General features: G+C 41.3%; 1 protein-coding gene across 4 annotated transcripts in view; it reads left to right on the plus strand.

The window, feature by feature from the left end:
- LOC126251532 (organic cation transporter 1-like) overlaps positions 1-21,121 on the plus strand; it is a 186,366-nt gene that overhangs the window by 128,612 nt on the left and 36,633 nt on the right. For 3 of the 4 annotated variants that reach the window (XM_049952033.1, XM_049952035.1, XM_049952036.1), the window contains 2 exons: positions 193-361; positions 15,415-15,636. In XM_049952033.1, the coding sequence (XP_049807990.1) occupies positions 193-361; positions 15,415-15,636 (391 nt within the window). The remainder of the gene's footprint in view (positions 1-192; positions 362-15,414; positions 15,637-21,121) is intronic. The other variant, XM_049952034.1, reaches the window with a different exon arrangement.

Raw genomic sequence — 21,121 nt, forward strand, 5'->3', positions numbered from 1 at the left:
CATTCAAACGATACATTTCTGGACATGAGTTCCTTATCAAAACTTCACCTCTAGAACCCTATAAGCCTGTAATAGCAATTTTGAATCACTATATATAAGAAGGCATTTACTATTGCGGACTACAAGGATTTTAGTTTTCTTTTGCGGTGTTTATTAAGTATCAATAAGGGTGGAGCGCTTTCACTGTTTCAGGAATGGAACTGACGGACATCCAGAACCGGCTGAACCTAAACTGGTACATGTCTGTGAGCACAGCCGTCGGCATGGTCGCCACTGGGCTCGTGGGCTGGGTGTTGCGCAGCTGGACGTACTTCAACCTCTTCGCTGCTCTCTGCTGTCTCACCTTGCTCTCCTTCCACAGGTAAAACGAAATGTGAGCAGTAAGGGAGAGTGCGCATAAGTCACTGGTCCTAAGGACAGCTTAGAATAGGATAATAGTCCAGAGAAACAAACTGTTAGAAGTCAGGCGGAAGGCTGATTTATTCCACTGCTGAAAGAGCAATTTGAGCGCCACGTGAACATAAAAGCGGTGCATGCAGACAAACAATGATGAACTGCTGATTTCGGAAAAAATTGATTGAAATACATAGTATAAAATCGCTTCATTCTGTTTCTTAGCATTCTAAAACAGTCAGCGCATTTTAAAAGGACTATTTTCACTATATATTAAAATTTTTGTAGGTCGTACTCCACATTTTCTAAATATTTAACGACCGAGACCTGACAATAAGTGCCTCTTAATTATGAACACTTTCAGTCCTAACAGCCTCATCAGATATCACAATATATTTAAAACAGCTTAAATTGCGTTGTAAAACTTACGGTGTCAACTACCATAAACTTCGTAATAAGTCACTGTTGTTAAGTAGTATATCTACCATGGTACAAAAGCACTGCGATATATACGGTCCAATAAAACTCTGTGACCACCGCCTACGTTCGACACCCACGTGCAATAATGACTCACAGATAGCAGATGGCAGCACTAGCAGTGGAGGTTGTATGAAGAGTGTTGAGGTAATGCGGAGAACATTGCATCGCTCTTGTATTGCTGAAACAGAGCGATTTGTCTGACGTCCGGAAGGGCATGATCATTGCTTTGGCCCAAGGGTGGAAGAATTTCTGAAAGGGCTAAGTTAATAAACTACCCGCCTGCCGCTGTGGTTAAAACTTTCCGCGCATGGCAAAATGGTGTTATCGAAAACCGGCGATGAGACACCTGACAGGCACGTGACAGGGGTGAGCGATAGCTGGTGAGAATAAACATTCAACTGTTAAACAACAGAGCGCCAAGATGAACCCAGGGGATACAAACAGCGTCTTATCAATGACTGTTCAGCGAACGCTGCTGCGTATGGGCATCAGCAGCAGGCGCCTCTTTCACGGACTCAAGCTGACTACTGCTCATTGGCGATGAAGCCTGGACTTTGTACGCCGATACCGCAATTGGACGTCCACTGATTGGCGAGAGGTGTCCTTTTCACATGACTCACGTTTTATGCTCCGTCGTAGGGACGGCTGTTGGCGCGTACCGTGTGAAACGTCTGACAGCAAACCTATTGCATGTGTTATGGTCTGGGGAATATTTTCGTGGGGTTCTGTGGTTGATCTCGTTATTGTGGAAGGCACAATGGATCAATACAAGTATGTATCTATCCTAGTAGACCATGTCCACCCCTATATGCAGTTCTTTTTCCTCAGAATGATGGCATCTACCAGCAGTGCAATGCAGCATGTCTTACAGCTCTCAGTGAACGTGCGAGGTTCGAAGAGCGCCAGGACAAGTTTAGGCAGCACGCATTCATATAATTGATTCGCCTTGAGGTGCAATGAATTCACAGCCCTCTGTGCAGAAGCACATTTACTTTCGATCTAAAGTTAGAGAGCCTAGAGGTTATGGACGGCGACTGTGGGTAAGTGGCGCTAGGTAGAAGTGTGTATGCGATAAATTACGTGTCTGGATGGTGTGGTGGTCAATACAATCCTGGGTCCGAATCCTGTCCCGGCTCTAATTTTCACTCGCCACCGCTGCATAAACTTCCAATTGTAGTTGAATGGAAACTGGAATGTATCAGACCTGGACGTGCAGTGTGATCTAACGAGTTGCAATTTGGCTTCTTTTTAAACGATGCAGGGCGCAAGTGCACCGACGACCCATCGAGTCTTTCCAGCCGCAGAGCTTGGAGGGTGTAAACCGACTGTAGATGCTTTCCCGAAGTTTTGGGGGCGTTCTTCATTCCACGACTTGGTTCAAATGGTTCAAATGGCTCTGAGCACTATGGGACTCAACTGCTGTGGTCATCAGTGCCCTAGAACTTAGAACTACTTAAACCTAACTAACCTAAGGACATCACACACATCCATGCCCGAGGCAGGATTCGAACCTGCGGCCGTAGCAGTCGCACGGTTCCGGACTGCGCGCCTAGAACCGCGAGACCACCGCGGCCGGCCTCCACGAGTTGGACCCTGTCATTCGGAATACCTCGAAAATGATCCAGAGTGATTATTTCATCTCTCTCTGTGACCAAGTATTGTCCTTTTTACATCTTTATCAACAGTATGCTCTGGACACTCCTATCTTCCAAGGTGACAACACTCGTGTGATAGGACTGTATGCACATATTCCTAGATACACTGTCATTCAAACTCCTTATTGTGTTATTAATGAGAAAAGTAAGCAGGGATCGAGCATTAATATGCAAGTTTATTCAAGTATACCGGTTTCCGTCTTTGCTATATGAGCCGGGCATGGCTCGTGATGATGCCATTTATTGTTAGTCACCTTCTATTACTGTACTGCCTCCACATTTTCTTATTCCCTTTACTGGCATCACTAACTTCCTGCCTTACTTGCCCGAGAGCAGCAGCAAAAAAATGGCTCTCAGCACTGTGGGACTTAACATCTGAGGTCATCAGTCCTATATAACTTAGAACTACTTAAACGTAACTAACCTAGGGACATCACACACATACATGCCCGAGGCAGGATTCGAACCTGCGACCGTAGCAGTCGCGCGGTTCCAGACTGAGCGCCTAGAACCGCTCGGCCACCGTGGCCGGAGCGGCAGCAGCAGCACGTATCGATAAGTGCACTGTCGTACCATCTCTGGAGCGATTGATAGTATCTGCAGGTCGTCGTGTGTCTGGCAGGCAGTTCGGTATGGACCAGCAGTGCAGTCGGGACGCGGCAGCAGTTGTCGGGGGACGGAGCGCCGGTGAGGCGCCGACAGCCAGTGACCGCGGACCGCTGGTGATAGACATGAACTGTGAGACGGAGGGAGACTGGAGCATGACGACTGTTGGTTGGTCGTTCGGTTGGTCGTCTCATTGGCCAATGTGTACTTGGTCCTTTCACCGTTTCCGGGCCTGGACAGTTGGTCGGTTGGCGTGGAGCAGCGAGGAAATCTCCGCGGCGCGTAGTTTGGCTGGGCCCACTGGCAGCTTCTACGCGGTGTCAGGGTGTGTAGTGCTGTTCCCATTCCTACAAGGTTCGTGGCTCACCGATGGTGGACTTGAAAGTTGAGTTTTGACTTGATCTACCAGCAAGTCACGACTGTTCACATTGTGTCGTTTGGAGTTCATTGTCGGCTGTTGGGATATTCCCACGACCAAGAACGTGTGTTTTCAAGTTGGCAAATTTTAGCCACTCTCCGTTGGAGTTTAACTTTACTTGGTTATTTGAATTGAAGTGCACCAGCGGAATCTTGTGCTTTGTAGCCTTTAACGTTCCAGTTACCTGCCCTGGCCGTTGACATAAATTCAGGTGGTGTATTTTCCTCATCGTGTTGTCACTGTCCAGCAGGGTGTGTAGTTTGACAGCTCAAGGTATAATTGGTTGTGGGCGCCAATACCTCCTACGTTGTTCCATTAAACTCCCTGTTGTGTGGTGGTCAGGTGAAGCGGAGGCTATCGGTCGGTGGGTCCGTTGACTGTCTGTCGGTTTGGTTGTCATCGGATCGACAATGGTCGGGCCGACAGCCTGTCTCACCTAAGTGAGCGTTACTGTTTGAATTCCAGGCCGACCCTCGGAACTTCTGAGAGCCCTTGAGTGTACTGCCTTATCTCGTTTGTTCTAGTTGTTTGTACTTGTACGGCTTCTAGCCGATTTTTAGATTAAGGTTGTTTTGCCCTTAAGGCATCAGGTGCTTTGGGCCTTCAGCCTAATTTAAGCACTGTGTTACGTAAAGCCTTTGGCATTTTTGAAATTAATGTTATTGAGTCTTAAGTGTTGGGCCTTCAGCCGATTTTGAATTTAAGTTATTTGCTCTTAAAGTGTCAGATTCTTTGAGCCTTCAGCCTAATTAAGGAACTGTTTTAAGATAAGGCTTTGACTTTTAAATTTCTGATTTAGGTTGAGCTTTAAGTTATTGGCTTTCAGCCATTTTTAAATTAAAGTGGTCTTGCCCTTAAGGCATGATATTGTACGGCGCATTCAGCCGCTAATTGAGTTCCAAAACTAAAGCTGTGCTTTTTTAAAAAAAAATTTCTTGGCTCCTGTAATGTTCGATCAAATAATTGTATGTTCGCGTGTAATTGACAGCCGCTTATTTTGGCCCGTTTCCACAACTTAAACTACCTGTTCTCTCTTGCAAGTTTTGCAGGGCGTCTCACTATAGTTATTTATAATTCTCATTCTCTTCCCACACGTTACAATGTGTTAGCTTAGAACACATTTAAACTCGTCAGTCGGTTCGTGGACTTGGTTGTTGGAACGTATTTCATGATGAAACCCTTCCATCACGAGTCAAGTTGTTACCCCTACTTCCTCCTTCTTCCTGTTCGTATTATTAATCAGTTCATGATGTGATTCTGAGAAAGGTAACCAGTAGTGTAATCTGATGTCCTCTATGAAGTATATCTCTTTCCTGAGTTCACATATAAGTCGGGGTGACGCTGTTTTTACCACAACTAATGAAGATGAATATCATCTTGACTTTTTCTATTCTTTTCATGTGATCTCTGTTCCATACGTCATTGTCGCTTTGGATAGCGTCGATAGACTGATTGCGTTGGGGATATTATGTGAAAATTTGGTGGCAGCTGCTGCTCTTTCCTGTATAAGCATACAGAAAGATGTTGCTGCTGTTCACAGCAACAGCTGCGCCAGCTTGGATTTGAGGCGCGGTGCTCCTTGCAGTTTGAAGGATTGCACGCCCCCAAGAAGAGCTTCTCACGGTGCAAACAGTCACCTTCTGTTCTCTGTTACGACCACTTGTGTGCTGCTGCGTGAAGAAGTGGACTTGACGATACAAAATTCTTAAACGTAAACGTGTTGTCCTTTCTATGAGGGTTTGAAGCCCAAGATGAAAGTGACCAGTTTCAGATATCTGTAATGAAAAAAGTACGTGACTTAGCTGCTCGTAAGCATGTAGGCTTGCTTAGACAGACCAAAATAAAGGATTTTTTAAACGTTAATTTTGTATACTGTGTGTATTGTTCATGAAAAATGCGTATGTAATATGTATATATTTTTGTTTAATAAACTGTGCCACATACTATATATTCCCACTGAAGTTGCCTTTGTATGTTACTTTGTAATACAAAAAGAGATGCGTGTTTTTATGAATAAATTTACTGTACAGTACTTCTTTTTGGCAAATAAACATGTACAGTTCGATTATCCGAACAAACCAGTTTTCCGAACACCCATGTCCCCCAATTACTTCGGATAATCGACGCTCTACTGTACATATGTTTTTGGATGGGGTCCACCTTTAGCAAAACGCAATTCCATTTTTTTTCCAAAACATTTTTCACTACAGTTGTAGCATAATCAGTGGGCTTTTCTTTTATGGCTTTTCACCACATGGTGTAGTTTTTCTGATGTAGTATGTTTTTATAGTGACTGTCTTCTTTTACTGTCTGGGATAAAAACAAAATTGTGTTTTGCTAAAGGCGGACCCCATCCAAAAACATACGTGTTGTTAAAGCAAATATGGACAAAAGAGCTTCAACTTTAAGATGATTAAATCCCAAGTATATATAATGTCCAGTCACATTAATATGATCACATGTCAAAATCCCCGGATACCCACTTTATGCAGTGCACACGAGCTGGAAGAGAGTCAATAAGGTTATGCAAGGTACCGATAGGAATGTGGAGATACACCGACTGCATTGCCGTGACCAGCTGCTCCGAGGAATCTGGTGGTCAGGAAAGAACTCATTCTGGTGCTCTCTGAACCGCGCACGTACACTGCGAGCTGTGTGACACGTTGTATTGTCCTACTGATGTATCGCATCGTGCTAAGGAAAAACAAACTGCACGTAGTGGTGTACATGGTCCCCTAGGATAAGCACATTGTGCCTTCCAGAATGACGAGATCACCTTAGGCGTATGTAACAAAAACATTCCTCTGTCCATAACGCTACCTCCTGGTTGCAGGGTATATGCTTTCAGACGCTTTACACCGTACATGCCAGTGGCGCTCTGTCCAATGGAGCATAAAACGTGACTCATCTGACAAGGTCACCTATCGCCACTCAGTGGACCTCCAGTTGGAGTACAAATTCCAGCGTTCGCTGCCGATTAATAGTAGTCAGCATCGTTGCATGAACCAGGCATCAGCTGCCGAGGCTTATACACAGCAACGTTCGCAGAACGGTAGTTGAGAACACACTGTTGATGGTCCCTTGGTTCATCTGGCAGTCAGCTGCGCAGCAGTTGCACGTCTACTCGCCGATACACACCTCCGCAGCCGTCGTCCACCCCTAAGATGTGCGGCCCGTGGTGCACCACAATTGCCTCGCCGCCGGTTTTAGATAGCGCCATTTTTCCATGCATAGTTTACTTTATACACAGCAGCACGAGAAAGTTTAGTAACTTAGCCGTTTCGAAAATCCTTCCAACCTTGCCCCAAAACCAAAGATCACGCCGTTTTGGACGTCAGATAAATCGCTCCGTTTCTGCATTATGACAGCGTCCACACTGGTTTCCTCGTTCCCTTGACACTACTCATATATCCACCACTGCTAGTGCTGCCACTTGCATCTGTGAGCGGTTATGGCACGTAGGCGTCGAACGTAAGCCGATGTCACATTAATGTGACTGGACTATGTATATTTCCCAGCTACCTGCAATGGTTCACTGTATAATTTGGTTGATGTTTTCCCTCCCTTACTAATTTTCATTTGAACTCGTGGTTTATTTTTAGGTAATTTTCCTTTGCCCAAGGTTCTAGTCTTTACAGTGCCTTCCTCTCATACCGGTGACCTATCACCATGTCATCTGCATACAGAATCATTCCTGCTATTCAGTTTTTATCTAATGTATTATGTTTGTCACACCTTCTGTATCGATGTTGAACAACGTGGGGCTCATAGGGTCTCCTTGCAGAGCCCCACTAGTTTGTATAATTTTATCTGAGATTGCAACATTGTCGTTAATTTTGATCGGATTACGTTGAAGGCATGCCTCGATTACTCTAACCAGCGCGTTTCTCCCTCTCTGGTCGTTCCGGTCGTTCCTGTCAGTTGCCATTTTAGTTTTTCTCTATTTTCTGAGTCGGGCGCTATCTTGATATCTATGGAAACTGCATAGTACTCTCCTCTTTAGTTTCTCAGGGCGTTTTCTCTCTATGGTGGTCCGTGAGGTACATTGCTTGCACTGTGTTCCTGCTCTTCATAATGAAAAAATGGCATTCCAAGAGATAGTGTTAACCTCCGATGTGTGGAGCTTTCGGATGCTTGTTATCTGAGCATGTTGTGACAGCGGAAGTGCAAGGAGGAAGATTAGTAAGTCAGTCAGGCGAGTCGTCTTTTGCTACGTATTTTCCTAAATGCTTTCATGATAGCGTTTTCTAGTGCAATTCTTCTGAATGAATTTGTGGTATTCTGTCTCCCTTCCATTCGTGCAGGATTTTTGCTGTCACTGTTTCGAAGCTTTCAAGGGTTTTTCTTGTCTGCAGGCACTTGTCCAACCGGTCCTCCCACAATTACTTTACGCTGTCGATTGAGTCTCTGAGATGTACAATGTATACATTCTCCAGATCTATAGTTTTCTTCCTCCTCCTCTGAATGATTGTCTGAGTTCTGTAGTTGCTACTAGCTGAAAATTATATGCGGCCCCTTTCTATTTCATATGCTTGTTTTCTGTTTAGGCAGTATTTCCGACAAATGTTTCTCACATTCATTAATGTTTGTTTCTATAATTGTCAGATAAACTATCTTTCTCGTTGCTATGAATGGTGTCTGATTTTGCATCAATTGTTTAATTTTCTTCCCTGTTTCTCGATATATTCCGCTCTTTTCCTTGTACCTGTAATGCGTAGTGCCTATAGAGTTTCTCTTCTTTCTTTGCAGCAGTCTTGGCCAAACAATTTTTGTGCTTATCTTATTCTTTTGATTTTTGCGGCTCTCTTTATTATCTCTGTGGATACTTTTAGGGCTTCCTCTAGTTTGCTTTCCTTTATTAGTGGTCTCTCTCTTTCGGTGCTTGCTTTGTTTTGCTACTTCCTGTTGTAATTAGTCCAGTTGCTTCTTTCCTAGGCCTGTTTCGAATAGTATCATGGTATTGTGGGGATGTATTACCTTATGTCGGCTGCTACTTAGGATCGTAATCCTTCTTGTTTGTTTAGCTGTACGTTCAATGCTTTATAAAACACTAAATCGACTGGTTTGGTTCCGTTAAGTGCTTTGTAAATTGGTATTTTATTTTTGTCCCCAGTCTGAAACCTTCCCTTTGTAGTATTTATAGCAGTATGTGTGCTTTGTCGTTCTGCATATCAATTTTACAGTTAACATCTCTGCCTAAAGAAATATTTGCGTCGGATTTCGTTTGTTCGGTAGCTTTTGATACCACGTCTATCGTGTTGTTAACTGTTACACCTGTCTGTATATATATGCAAATTATCATTATTGTGATAGTTTTGATGACTACCACATTTTTCTGTCTTCACCTTCAGGTAACGGCCCCTGTTGCTCTCCCGGCCGGTGGCGTCGCTAGTACGTAAGTGCAGTACTAACGTTCAGGTTGTATAGTTCAGCGAGAAATGTCTCTTTGGTTACTGAACTTCAGTTTCTTCCGTTATCTGCAAGACAGTGCATTTTTCATTCCCTCATTGTTCCATAATAGTGTGTTTTTGCTCTTATTATGACGTGATTCTCTGTTCTTGTTGGTAAGTATATTGTATCTCTCCTTCGGTGTCCTCTTTGTATCTCCAAAGGTTACATCTTCAGAGGACTATTCTTTGAGGCCAGATGTCTGTCCTTCGTGTGTCTTCTACATAACTGAATGGGAAGCCGATCATAAAGGTTTTCCGTCATTGTTTCTTCGATATACAGATTGAACAGTATGGGCGAAAGACTACATCCCTGGATTATACTCTTTTGAGTCCGAGCACTTCGTTCTTGACCTTCCAGTCCTATTTATTCCCTCTTCGTTCTTGTACGCATCGTATTGCACACGTCTTTGCCTATACCTTACCCGACTTTTCTAAGAATTTCGAACGCCATGCATCATTTTACAGTCTCGAACTCTTTTTTCCAGGTCGACATATCCTATGAACATGTCATGATTTTTTCTTCAGTCTTGCTTCAATTATCAGCCGCAGCATCAGAACTGCCTCTCTGATGCCTTTTACCTTTCGTAATGCGAAACTGATCGTCGTCTAACAGATTTTCACTTTTCTTTTCCATCATTTTGTATATTATTGTTGTCAGTAACTTGGATACATCAACTGTTAAGCCGACTGTGCGATAACTCTGGCAGATATCGGCTCTGGCTGTCTTCGGGATTGTGTGGCCCTTGTTTTCCCAAAGGTATAATAGTATATCGTCAGTCTCATACATTCTACACGCCAATGTAAATAGTCGTCATGTTGCCACTTGATGGAATTTTATCTACACTATTTGATCTTAAGCCTTCCAAAGCGTTTTTAGATTCTGATCCTGCATCCCCTATCTCTTGTCTGTCGATTCCTGTTTCTTCTCCTATCACGTCATCGTAGGGGCCTTCAATGTACTACTTCCACCTATCCAGTCTCTCCTCCGCAATTAATTTTGGAATTCCCGTTGCATACTTAATGCAACCACCCTTGCTGCTTTTAATTTCACCGAAGGTTGTTTTTTACTTTTCCGTATGCTGAGTCAGTCCTTTTGACATTATTCGTTTTTCGATTTCTTCACATTTTTCATGTAGGCATTTCGCCTTATCTTGCCTGCACTTCCAATTTATTTTGTTCGTACGAGACTTGTATTTCTATCTTCCTTACATTCCCTGAACTTTTTTGTACTTTCTTCTTTAGTCGATCAACTGAAGTATCTCTTCAGTTATCCATGGTTTCTTAGCAAATTCTTTCCTTGTACCTACGGTTTTCTTTCCCTCGTCTGTGATTGCCCTTTATAGAAATGTCTATTACATTTCAGCTGAAGTGCCTTCTGAACTATTTGCTATTGCAATATCTATTATGTCAAAGAAGTTAAAGCTTATCACTTCATTCTTTAGTACTTTTATATCCCACTTCTTTCCACATTGATTCTTTCTGATTGGCCTCTTAAATTTCAGCCTACTCTTCATCATTACTATGATGTGCTCCTCGGTACATCTTACAATCCAATAACTGATTTCTGAATTTCTGCCTGACAATGATGTAATCTAACTGAAATCCTCCCGTATCTCCTGGTCTTTTTCAAGTACAGCTCTTCCTCTTGTGATTCTTTACGGAACTGATTTGGTCTTTCTCAAATATCGTACCTACTATCAAGGTCAAATTTTCCCGTAAACTATTCTTCTAATCTGTCCCTACAACGACATCCCAATCTCCCACGACTATTTAATTTTTATCCCCCTTTACGTAATGAATTTCTCGTTTAATATCGTCGTATACTTTCTCTGTCTCTTCATCCTCTGCTTGCGACGACGGCATATGTATATCTGAATTATTGTGATCAGTGTTGGTTTGCTGTCAATTCTGATGACAACAACCCTGTTCATAGTAAATCACTCTCCGCCCTATCTGCCTATTCATTTCTGCTGCTGTTGATAATATCTTATACTCGTCTGACCAAAAATACCTGTTTTCTTTTCATTTCACTTCACTAATCGCTACTATATATAGTATGAGGCTCTGTATTTCGTTTCCAGATTTTCTAGCTTTCCTATTACTTTCAGACTTCTGATATTCCTCACCGTGACTTGCAGGACGTTACCCTTCGGTAGCTTACTCAATCTTTTCCTCATGGTCACCTAATCTTTGGCAGTCACTTTCCGGAGATCCAAAAGGGGGAGCAGTCAGAAATATTTTGCCAATGGAGAGCTCGTCATGACACATTTTCAATTAAAGGCCACATGGCCTGCGCATATAGATTATATGTCTATAGCGCAGTGGTTTCCATTGCCTTCTGCATACTTATGCCGTTAATCATTGCTGATTCATACGCCTTTCAAGGCCATTTCCAAACCCATGGGCAAGAGATTGCAGTGAGTCTGGTTCGTTGAGGAGGCCCTTGGTAGATAGGGGTGACTTCTTTCGCCGAAAGTCGTAGTTCGCCATTGTTGACGAGTTTTATTCAAAATACCAGCAGTGGCGGGGTTTGAACCCATGACCGAGGACGTTTTGATTACTAGTCAAAGACGCTGCCCCTCCTTTTTTGACCCGTTCTAGTTAATCGTTGAATATCTCACTAATGTTTTTTATCACAAAGGTCAGCCAGCCCTCTGACCGAAAACGCTGGGCTACCGTGCCGGCAAACCCCTGGACCTCTTTACTGACTGAACCACAGAATACATTTAGGAGACAGTCTCAGTAGCCCTCTTAGATTGTTTGCAGATGATGCTGTCATTTGCCGTCTTATAAAGTCACTAGAGGATCAAAACAAACTGCAAAACGATTTGGACAAGATATCTGTATGGCGTGAGAAGTAGCAGTCGACTCTAAATAATGAAAAGTATGAAGTTATCCGCTAAATTTCAGTTACACTATAAATCATTCAAATCCAAAGGCTGTAAATTCAGATAAACACCTTTATGCAATTTATTTTTTGTTTGTTTGAATCATCTTGCATATTTTTGCTTCACAACACCCTAATCTATTTTAAGTCACCAAAATTTACCAGTGCTGATGTTTAGTCTCTTTGTTATAGATTCACTCATATCTGTTTATATACTATCACCAGAAGTTCCTTGACAAGATACTGAACGCGCTATGTAGCGAGGACAGTTTAACTGCAGGCAGAATAAATAATATGACAGTTCTGTCGGTTGCCCTAATGAATCAACGGGACGATTAAATAATAGCGATTGCAAGTCCCTGAAATTTTGGGCACTCTGTCAAAAAGAATTAGTACTATAGTGGAAGTGGTAAAAGTTGTAAGTGCCAAATCTGCCATTTGCGATGAGAAGAAGACAATCTATCTGCGTTTGTACACAACTGATTTGTATCCAAAGAACTGAGAAGACATTTTGATATCAGATAATTTCGCTGCTCAGGGCATCACCACAGGCAATAGCAAAGCTAATTAGAAAATAAATATTTTATCAAGAACATTCTAAATGCCATACCAGGAAAGTGAATGGTTCTACGTGTCAGCAAGACAGTTCTTCCGAGCTGTTTCTTGCACAGAAGAAAACAACGTCAGCTATTTATCATTTAGATATTTATTTGCACAAATATTTCCGTTACCGGATTCTATCTGACTGGTTCATCCTCAGGTGACTGTTCAAATTTATATGACATTTGTTGTCGTTTACATTAGTAGTTGGCTGTTTGTTTTTATAACAACTAATGTAAACAACACAAATGTAATATACACGTGAACAGCCGTCTGAAGATAAACATATCGGTTCGAAACCGGTAAAGGCACTACTTCTGTAAACAAGTAGCATTGTTAACAGGGGCTGATTGCTGTTATCTTCTTTGTAAGAATCAACTATTTTGTACACAGCCACATCGCAGAATATCAACTTCAGAAAATATTTGTTCCAATTGCTATTAATTCTGAGGTACTAAGTTTTATTTGTGATAGTATAAGTACAGAAATGCAGCATTAGCTTTTAAACTAGTAGAACTGTATTATATAATAACCACTTCTCATACCTTTCAGATTTTCGAAAGCCAGAGGGATACAAGGCTTGACAACAAGACTATGCATCATATACTAGCACACGTTCAAAAGACTTTGTATATAGTTTGGCACATGGAACAAGTCAAGGGATATTAAACACAGTACTGGAAACACAATAGTACTGAAAAAGCATTTTGTGAAAAATAGCACTCGAACTTTCACTCTTCAAATGTAACGTCTCCCAATCTTAGCAACGTAAGCACTCCAGAAGCATAAAAACCAACTATCATCTTGATATGAACAGGAATTAAACTTAAAGGGGTCGCCTGCTGTAGCATTCAAGTGTGAGACATTTTCTTTAAGTATATTTAAGAACATCTACCATAGTTGAGATACAGACGTTAGTGCCATCGCCCTTAAAACGTGACGCCGCTTAAATCAGTGGTTCACGACATAAGCGCAATAGCCCCGTGAGGGGAAAATTAAATTTTTAGAGGAGTGATAATAAACTGTTCTATCACGTTTCGGTCACTAAGCTAAATTATTTTTAAAAGATCATTACTTTTACCACTATTTCGTAAGACTGTAATACTGAACACATAAGTAACCAATAGTTAAATTTCTTTCGAAATACTATCACGGAGTCTACACTTTGTGAAACGAATGTATGAACAAAATTTTCCTCACATAGACCACCTGCATTTTGTACCATTTAACTATGACTCTAAAACTGTTGCATACACATCACATATGCGTAAATGCCTCTTAAAAATGCCTTCTCCGGGTTGTAGGTAGTTCCCACAACAAATCAGAAATTGTTTTTTTATTCACTTCGCAGCAGTAAATGAATTAATTGACAGCACAAAACAACAGTAACTATGTGATGCCTACTATACTTCTGTAGGTCCTTCAATGTATTATTGTTATTACTAATGGAAGTGGACAGACACAAAGCATAGGCTGCCTAAGTTTTTCAGTTTCTGCCATTTCAAAACTAACGAGTCCATCAACCAAGTTATTTACAAACAGTAGACCTAAATGTAGTGCACGCATTTTAATTTGGTCGATTTTAATTGTAGATGCGGTATGGGTCAATCAAGTGCTCCCAGGGAAAGGAGTAATGCAGAGAAAGAATGTTTTGTAACAACTGTGTACCCTCAACCTGTATAGTTACTTTCATTTTCTGGGGAGGAATTGAAGGGAAAAAAGTTGCTAGAATTAAACATTAGCTATTTCCTCACTGACTAATCTGCTCATGGTCTAATAAAACACCTACAAATATCAAATATAATTTGTCCTACACCATTTTAAAAGTTTAAAGAAAATTCCGTTTCATTCTAAGCTTTAGTTGGACGCTAGGGTTCATGATGGGAAAGGAGCAGGGGGTACTATCTAATATCTCACTGCACTCAGGGGTAATGATCTGAGAAAGTTTGGGAACCATTGGCTTAGACTAATACAGGCGATGCCATCATTGGTCTTTGGAAACGTAGATGGACATGTTACGGAGTGCTCATTACATCTCCCACAGCTGGATGTATTAAGCTTGTAACTGCATGGTCACCAGTGAGTATTAATTACCAGAATAAGATATGTTAATAAAACCACTCAGTGGAGGTGATGTGAGTGTGAATTTCTATGGCTTCAGCCCTCTTTTGGCTCAGACCTTTATTGCTTTTAAACGAGAAAATTATGGTTGACATTTATGACAATAATTTAGATAACAGTATGCATGCACCCCATCCTTTAGCACACTTTGTAATAGTCCTCTCCACCAAAAGAGGATCATTGCACCGTAATTAGATGAAAATGAAGTGGATTAGCTGGACTGGTCTGAGTAAAGTCCCTCATTTAACCATGTTGAGCGTATCTTGAACAAACAGAACCGCAGGTACCATGCCATGTTCATTCACGTAAAAACTCGTCTATAAGAATTCATCATGTTTCACGGAGAATGGAGAGAATTATTGAAAAGCCTTCCCTGGTTTTGCAGCTGCAGTACCAACAAAAGACGGTTGCACGCCTTTACTTAAATGATTGACGTCTGTGGTGCGACTAGTGACCGTACTCTTCTGGCTACGCACTCTATATAGCACTACAATTCCTTTAACAAATATCCATTTAAAAAAGATCGTTACTTCATTAAAGCTGTAATATTATCTGTCACTCTTAGCATTGAGACTTGTTTCTCTAGCACTTACTACTTTTTCTGTGAACTTTTCTTTATCGCCTTACATGATGTTTACGACTCACGAATTAGACGTCAGTGACCGGACATTTCTTCACTGAAGCAATCTGACAGTAGAAAGAGTGTTCATTACATCGCTCACACTTTAGTGGCTGATTATTGGCGCTTATAATCAGTGGCTTTTCTTCCAGCAGCACCGTTACGTATCGTGCCACTTGTTTCAGATGGTTTCCCGAATCGCCGCGATGGTTGGCATGCAGGGGACGCGAGCAGGAGGCGTTGCTCCTTCTGAAGCGCATAGCCTCGACTAATGGCTCGTCGGTACCTCCGTTCACATCAAGGGTCCTACAAAACATGAAGAAGAGCAGAGGAGATAGGAAGGGCTTCTTTAGCATATTCTCCAGCTTCAACCTTTTCAAAAACGTTGTAATTCTCGTCATCGGCAGGTGAGCACCATTGGTAGAAGGTAAAAAATAGTCCTACTAATACAAATCATTTCAATTTTAATGCAAACGGGATCGCCAATCATAGCGCAAGTATTTGATATTTACTACTTGTCACTCATTTTCTTGCTCTTCAATGAAGAATTATCTTCTTTCTTCATTTTCTTAGTATTTATCCCGTGTAGTACCGGGTCCACTTTTTAAGGATTTGGCTAATGTTGTTGTATTATTGAACTTTGTGGCCGGATGTCCTTCCTGACGCCACAGTCATCATGGTAACCTGACAGAAGGAGGGAGGGGGGGGGGGGGGGGGGAAGGCCCGGAAGCCGTAAGCGCCATCTGTCTGTGAATGCTGTAAACTTTGTTCTACTTTTTATCGTATTTTAATTGTTTGCTGATCGTATTCTCTGATGGGAAAGTTGGGAACCAGCCCAGGATTCGCCTAAACGAGAGTGGGAAGCCACGTAAAATACAACGCTTACGCTGGCCGGTGAACCAGTCCACTGTCGTCAAATACGCCGCGTGGATTCGATCCATCTTTGGCCAACATCCTTGTCATGCAGGCTAGCTCGCTGCGTGTCATTCTACAGTACCTGTTTTTCCCAGTAACGAATAGTAATCTAAATCCGCTGCTACTCACGAACATATCTATTGAAACTCGATTACTGTTTTAGAGAGACGATGGAAAGGAAATTGTGCATGAACAATAACACAGCTATGGTTCACAGCATTGCTTGTATAAATTAACGGAAATTAACCAATCATCTAACCAAGTCAAGTGTGTTCCAAACCACCGTGCAGTGGGAAACTCTGGTAAGGGCAACGTTTCATCTGGTTCTCTTGCAGGACGTTTTTGTAACTGAAAACCACATATACGATGTATGTTGTGGCTTTTGTGATAAAAAAAGCAGAAAGATGACAATACTGGCAGTTCTTGATGCAGTAAAAACGTGACATTGAAATATATCTTAGTTTCAAATGTGCAGATACCATTTTATTTGCTTCTATGTTAAATTAAGTTTCAGTTTTACGTAACAACAGTAATATTATTTTTACACTTCAGTTTTGAACATAAAAATTTCATTTACAATACGAAAAATGTAGTACTTTTCTGTATAAATATAGTATGTCTATCACTAATATACACGTAAGCCGCATGTAATTTTATCTGTGATACTGGCAGTTGACACTACACGTTAGCCTAAGTAGACGGTTTCATATTAAATAAATAATAGTTTCAGATCATCAGAAAAATATCTCTTTTTGCCATTTAAAATATTATACACTTGAAAGACGTGGAAGGAGACAAAGATTATGATAATGAAAAACATGAGTAATGTCAGAAGACACATATAAAGCAAGTCAACATACAAAGGAAGTAATGGACTCTTGAACAAATATTTCAGTATAAATGACCAAAGATGGAGAAAAACTAACTCAAAAGGAGTATCTTGAAAAGGGGACACTTGCCCTAAAGTGGAAAAATGCGGCATTTGCTCCACTCCACGAAACATGGACTGAAAGACATTAAAACCATACAGACCCCTCAGCGTCCTCTCTGAACTATGTAAAAATCTTGATTTCATTCAGGCGAATGAACAAGTTAACAGAAGCCTTGAATCAAATTATAGAACGAATTAATGATTAAGTACTACTACTTCGACTAACATTAAAAACTCTGAGAAAGCTTTTATTCAGTTTCAGCGAATTTTTTTCGTAACAGTCGGTTAATTATACCGAAGATTATACAGGGTGATTCAGCTGTCCTTGCCGATATCGTTTTATGCAACCCATGTGACAGCATAATGTTGTTCAACAATTTTATCTGGAGATGTGAAGCACATTGTCAAAATGTCGCAGGATAACTGGTAAAGTAGATGAAAAAAATTTTACATTTATTGTGCCAATTTTGTTTGTGTAAGATGACCAGCTATATATTAATCTTCTCATCGGATTGTATTCCAGAAAGCTGTTACTTCCACACTTCCCAGTTTGGTATCTCGTGTTTATTTTGTTGTTTTCAATGGTGAAACACTCTTTATAAGAAAACGTTTCTAAACCATTTACGATGAAGTACTATAAACGGAATAAACTTACAGAGACGTCCAGAACCTACATAAATACACCACAAATTACAGAAATAGATTTGAGACACTTGGATACACATGGTAGAAGTAAGCTATTTTGGTCAAAAAATACCTTTTAACTCATGGCCTATTCTCACTTGTGCTTTTTGTAGCTCTGCTTGCTAACAGTCGCCCAAGGCTCTGAGAGGGAAGTTAAATCGACTACGATGGGCAGCGTAATCACCCTGTATACGTCACAGTTACAGATAAATATTCTTCACTAAAACAGTGAGGAATTCCGAACTGAAAATATGATCACGCAAGGATACTTCACGCCAAGAACATCATTCTTAGCATTCTTAGATAACATTTTCAGAAACTGAAGAGAGAACAGGTGTTAGTGGGACAAATAATCTCATTGATATTGAGATTACATTCTTCATCTCGAAAGCAGAAAGACGTAAATAATGAATTGACAAATTTGTTAGTGCACGTGCAGAAGTACTTCTGAAAATTATTTTCGATAAGACGGAAATAATATAATAACCAACATTTCGAAGAGAAAGCAGTGAAGCCATAGAACTACTTGATAAGTTATGCATTTAGGATAGCTGAATATAATTCTGGACGGACAAGAAAAGAAATGTACGGAAGAGTAAAAAATGCCTAAGGCCAATTGGTAAACTAAAACTGGAACGACAAACGGAGATATGCATTCAGAGAATTGTTAAGAGGGGCAGGAAAAATACAAATGGGTCAGGGAGGGAACAGACAGGAATGGAAGACAAAATTCTGACATTAACATGAAAAGGATTTAAACGAAATTATATCAATTAAGTTCTTTTCTGGATTACGCCGATCAAAAAAGAAATAGAGAAAGACGACAAAGATCTAAGAACAGATCATAATACATGAAATTACAATGAAATCAGGCCTTTAGCACCTTACAGGTGTTTATAAATATCAACGGGGACAGGTGAAAAATCTGTGCCCATACCGGGACTAGTAGCTTGCACCTTCTGCTTACATGGCAGACGCTCTATCTTTTTTTTTTGCATTTTTTTGTTCGTTGTTGGTCGTTGGGTACGTTTGTTGCGGACGTTAAAGTTCGTTTGTTGATCCTTCCACTCATTTTTTTTTTATTACAGAGGCCAACCAGCTCTCTGACCGAACACGGTGAGCTACAGTGCGAGCAAACCGACTGAGCCACCGAGGACACAAAGAATAGTGCGACTGCAGGGACTTATCTCTGGCACGCTCCCCGTGAGACCCACACTTGCCAACTTTCTGTCCACACACTGCCTTTGTAGTAAGTCCCTGCAGTTGCACTGTTCTGTGTCCTGGGTGGCTGAGTCGGATAGAGCATCTGACATACGAGGGCTATCCACAAAGTACATTACGTTTTGGAATTAAAAATAAATAAAGTATTGGAAATTTTTTTTATTATATACAGATGAAAGCCACACTTAAATACTACTTTTCTACATAGTTGCCATTTAAATTAAGGCACTTATCGTAGCGATGGACGAGCTTGGAAATTCCTTCGTCGTAAAGTTAGGCCGCCTGCGCCTTCAACCACGTGGTTACCTCTTCTTGAAGCTGTGCGTCGTCATCAAAACGCTGCATAGCCAACCACTTCTTCATTGCTGGGAATAAGTGGAAGTCGCTCGGTGCCAGGTCGGGACTGTACGGCGGATGAGGAAACAACCCCCACTTAAAAGATTCGAGAACTTCACGAGTGGCATTTGCCGTGTGGGCCCGGGCGTTGTCGTAGATCTTCGAGCCCAACTTTCCCCTGCGCTTGTTTTCTATTGCTCTTCTGAGGTTGTACAGAGTTTGCCAATACCTTTGAGAGTTTATTGTAGTGACTCTTTCCAGGAAATCCACAAAAATCACACCTTTTCTGTCCCAAAAGAGGTAACCACGTGGTTGAAGACGCAGGCAGCCGAATTTTACGACAAAGGAGTTTCCAAGCTCGTCCATCGCTACGATAAGTGCCTTAATTTAAATGGCATCTATGTAGAAAAGTAGTGGTGGTGGTGGTTAGTGTTTAACGTCCCGTCGACAACGAGGTCATTAGAGACGGAGCGCAAGCTCGGTTTTAGGGAAGGATTGGGAAGGAAATCGGCCGTGCCCTTTCAAAGGAACCATCCCGGCATTTGCCTGAAACGATTTAGGGAAATCACGGAAAACCTAAATCAGGATGGCCGGAGACGGGATTGAACCGTCGTCCTCCCGAATGGGAGTCCAGAGAAAAGTAGTATTTAAGTATGGCTTTCATCTGTATGTAATAAAAAAATTTTCCAATACTTTATTTTTTTTAAATTCCAAAACGTAATGTACTTTGTGGATAGCCCTCGTATAAGCAGGAGGTCCCGGGTTCGAGTCACTGTCGGGGCATACATTTTTCGCGTGTCCCCGTTGATATTTACCACCGCCTGTAAGCAGCTAAATGATTTACTTGTAATTTCATTCTTCGAGAGCTGCAAGATCATCAATGGAATCTGTGCAGATACCAGCTTCATATAGATCAGAATACATGTTGGATCATCACCAATGCTCACAGGTGAAAACCGTAATGCACAAAAAATTGTTCAGAAATTGTTGTATCTAGGAGGACGGCTTCAAATGCTGATGAGCGGTAATGGTAGAAATAGAAGGGTGAGGATGAAATTCGAGTCTGACTTAAAGCCTACTCCTCTCAAACAGTGTAAGGTGCTCTACTGCTCTGGGCGCTCAATCCAATGGACATGCGACAATTGCGGGTCATACATGTTTCTAATACACTAAACACTATAGCGATGTTTGGGATTTAATCCATGACGTTGGTACAGAGAGTGTTTATGAGAACTTGTATGTGTCACATCTATTCCTTTTGCCACGCGTATTACGTAGTATAAAATTCTTCCTCCAACTAGTTTCAAACCGGCTATTACTGAGACGATAACAAGACCAGTTGCATTAGCATCCTCGCTTACTGAAGTTCGTAATACACTGATGGAAAAATAAAATGATATACAGGTGAAACCAAATTATTCGAACATGATTTCTGAAAACTCAATAGAAAATACGACAAAATATCTATATTAAAAGTATAGAATAAGTAACAGCTTTAGATTATACTGCAAAACGAAGCAACAGGCAACTAAAGAGAGCAGAAGATGTGACCAGAAATCTGCGTGTGCACTCCTCGGAGATAATTGCAAACAATTTTTTAGAAATTTCAAACGAACTACCAAGCCTCTCCGGACAAATTCAAGAGGATAACATTCCTTAAGCTAGCTAGTCCCTCCACAGCTTCTAAATTTTGTGGTACTTAAAGTCTTGGACAACTATTTCAACTGTCTACAAGACGAATTCTGGCAGCTGGAGGATATCTGTAGACCTTGGGATGCACGTCCAACAGTGAGTTTTTAACTATC

This window comes from Schistocerca nitens, chromosome 4 (genome assembly GCF_023898315.1).
Source record: "Schistocerca nitens isolate TAMUIC-IGC-003100 chromosome 4, iqSchNite1.1, whole genome shotgun sequence".
In the NCBI taxonomy this organism is placed as follows: Eukaryota; Metazoa; Arthropoda; class Insecta; order Orthoptera; family Acrididae; genus Schistocerca; species Schistocerca nitens.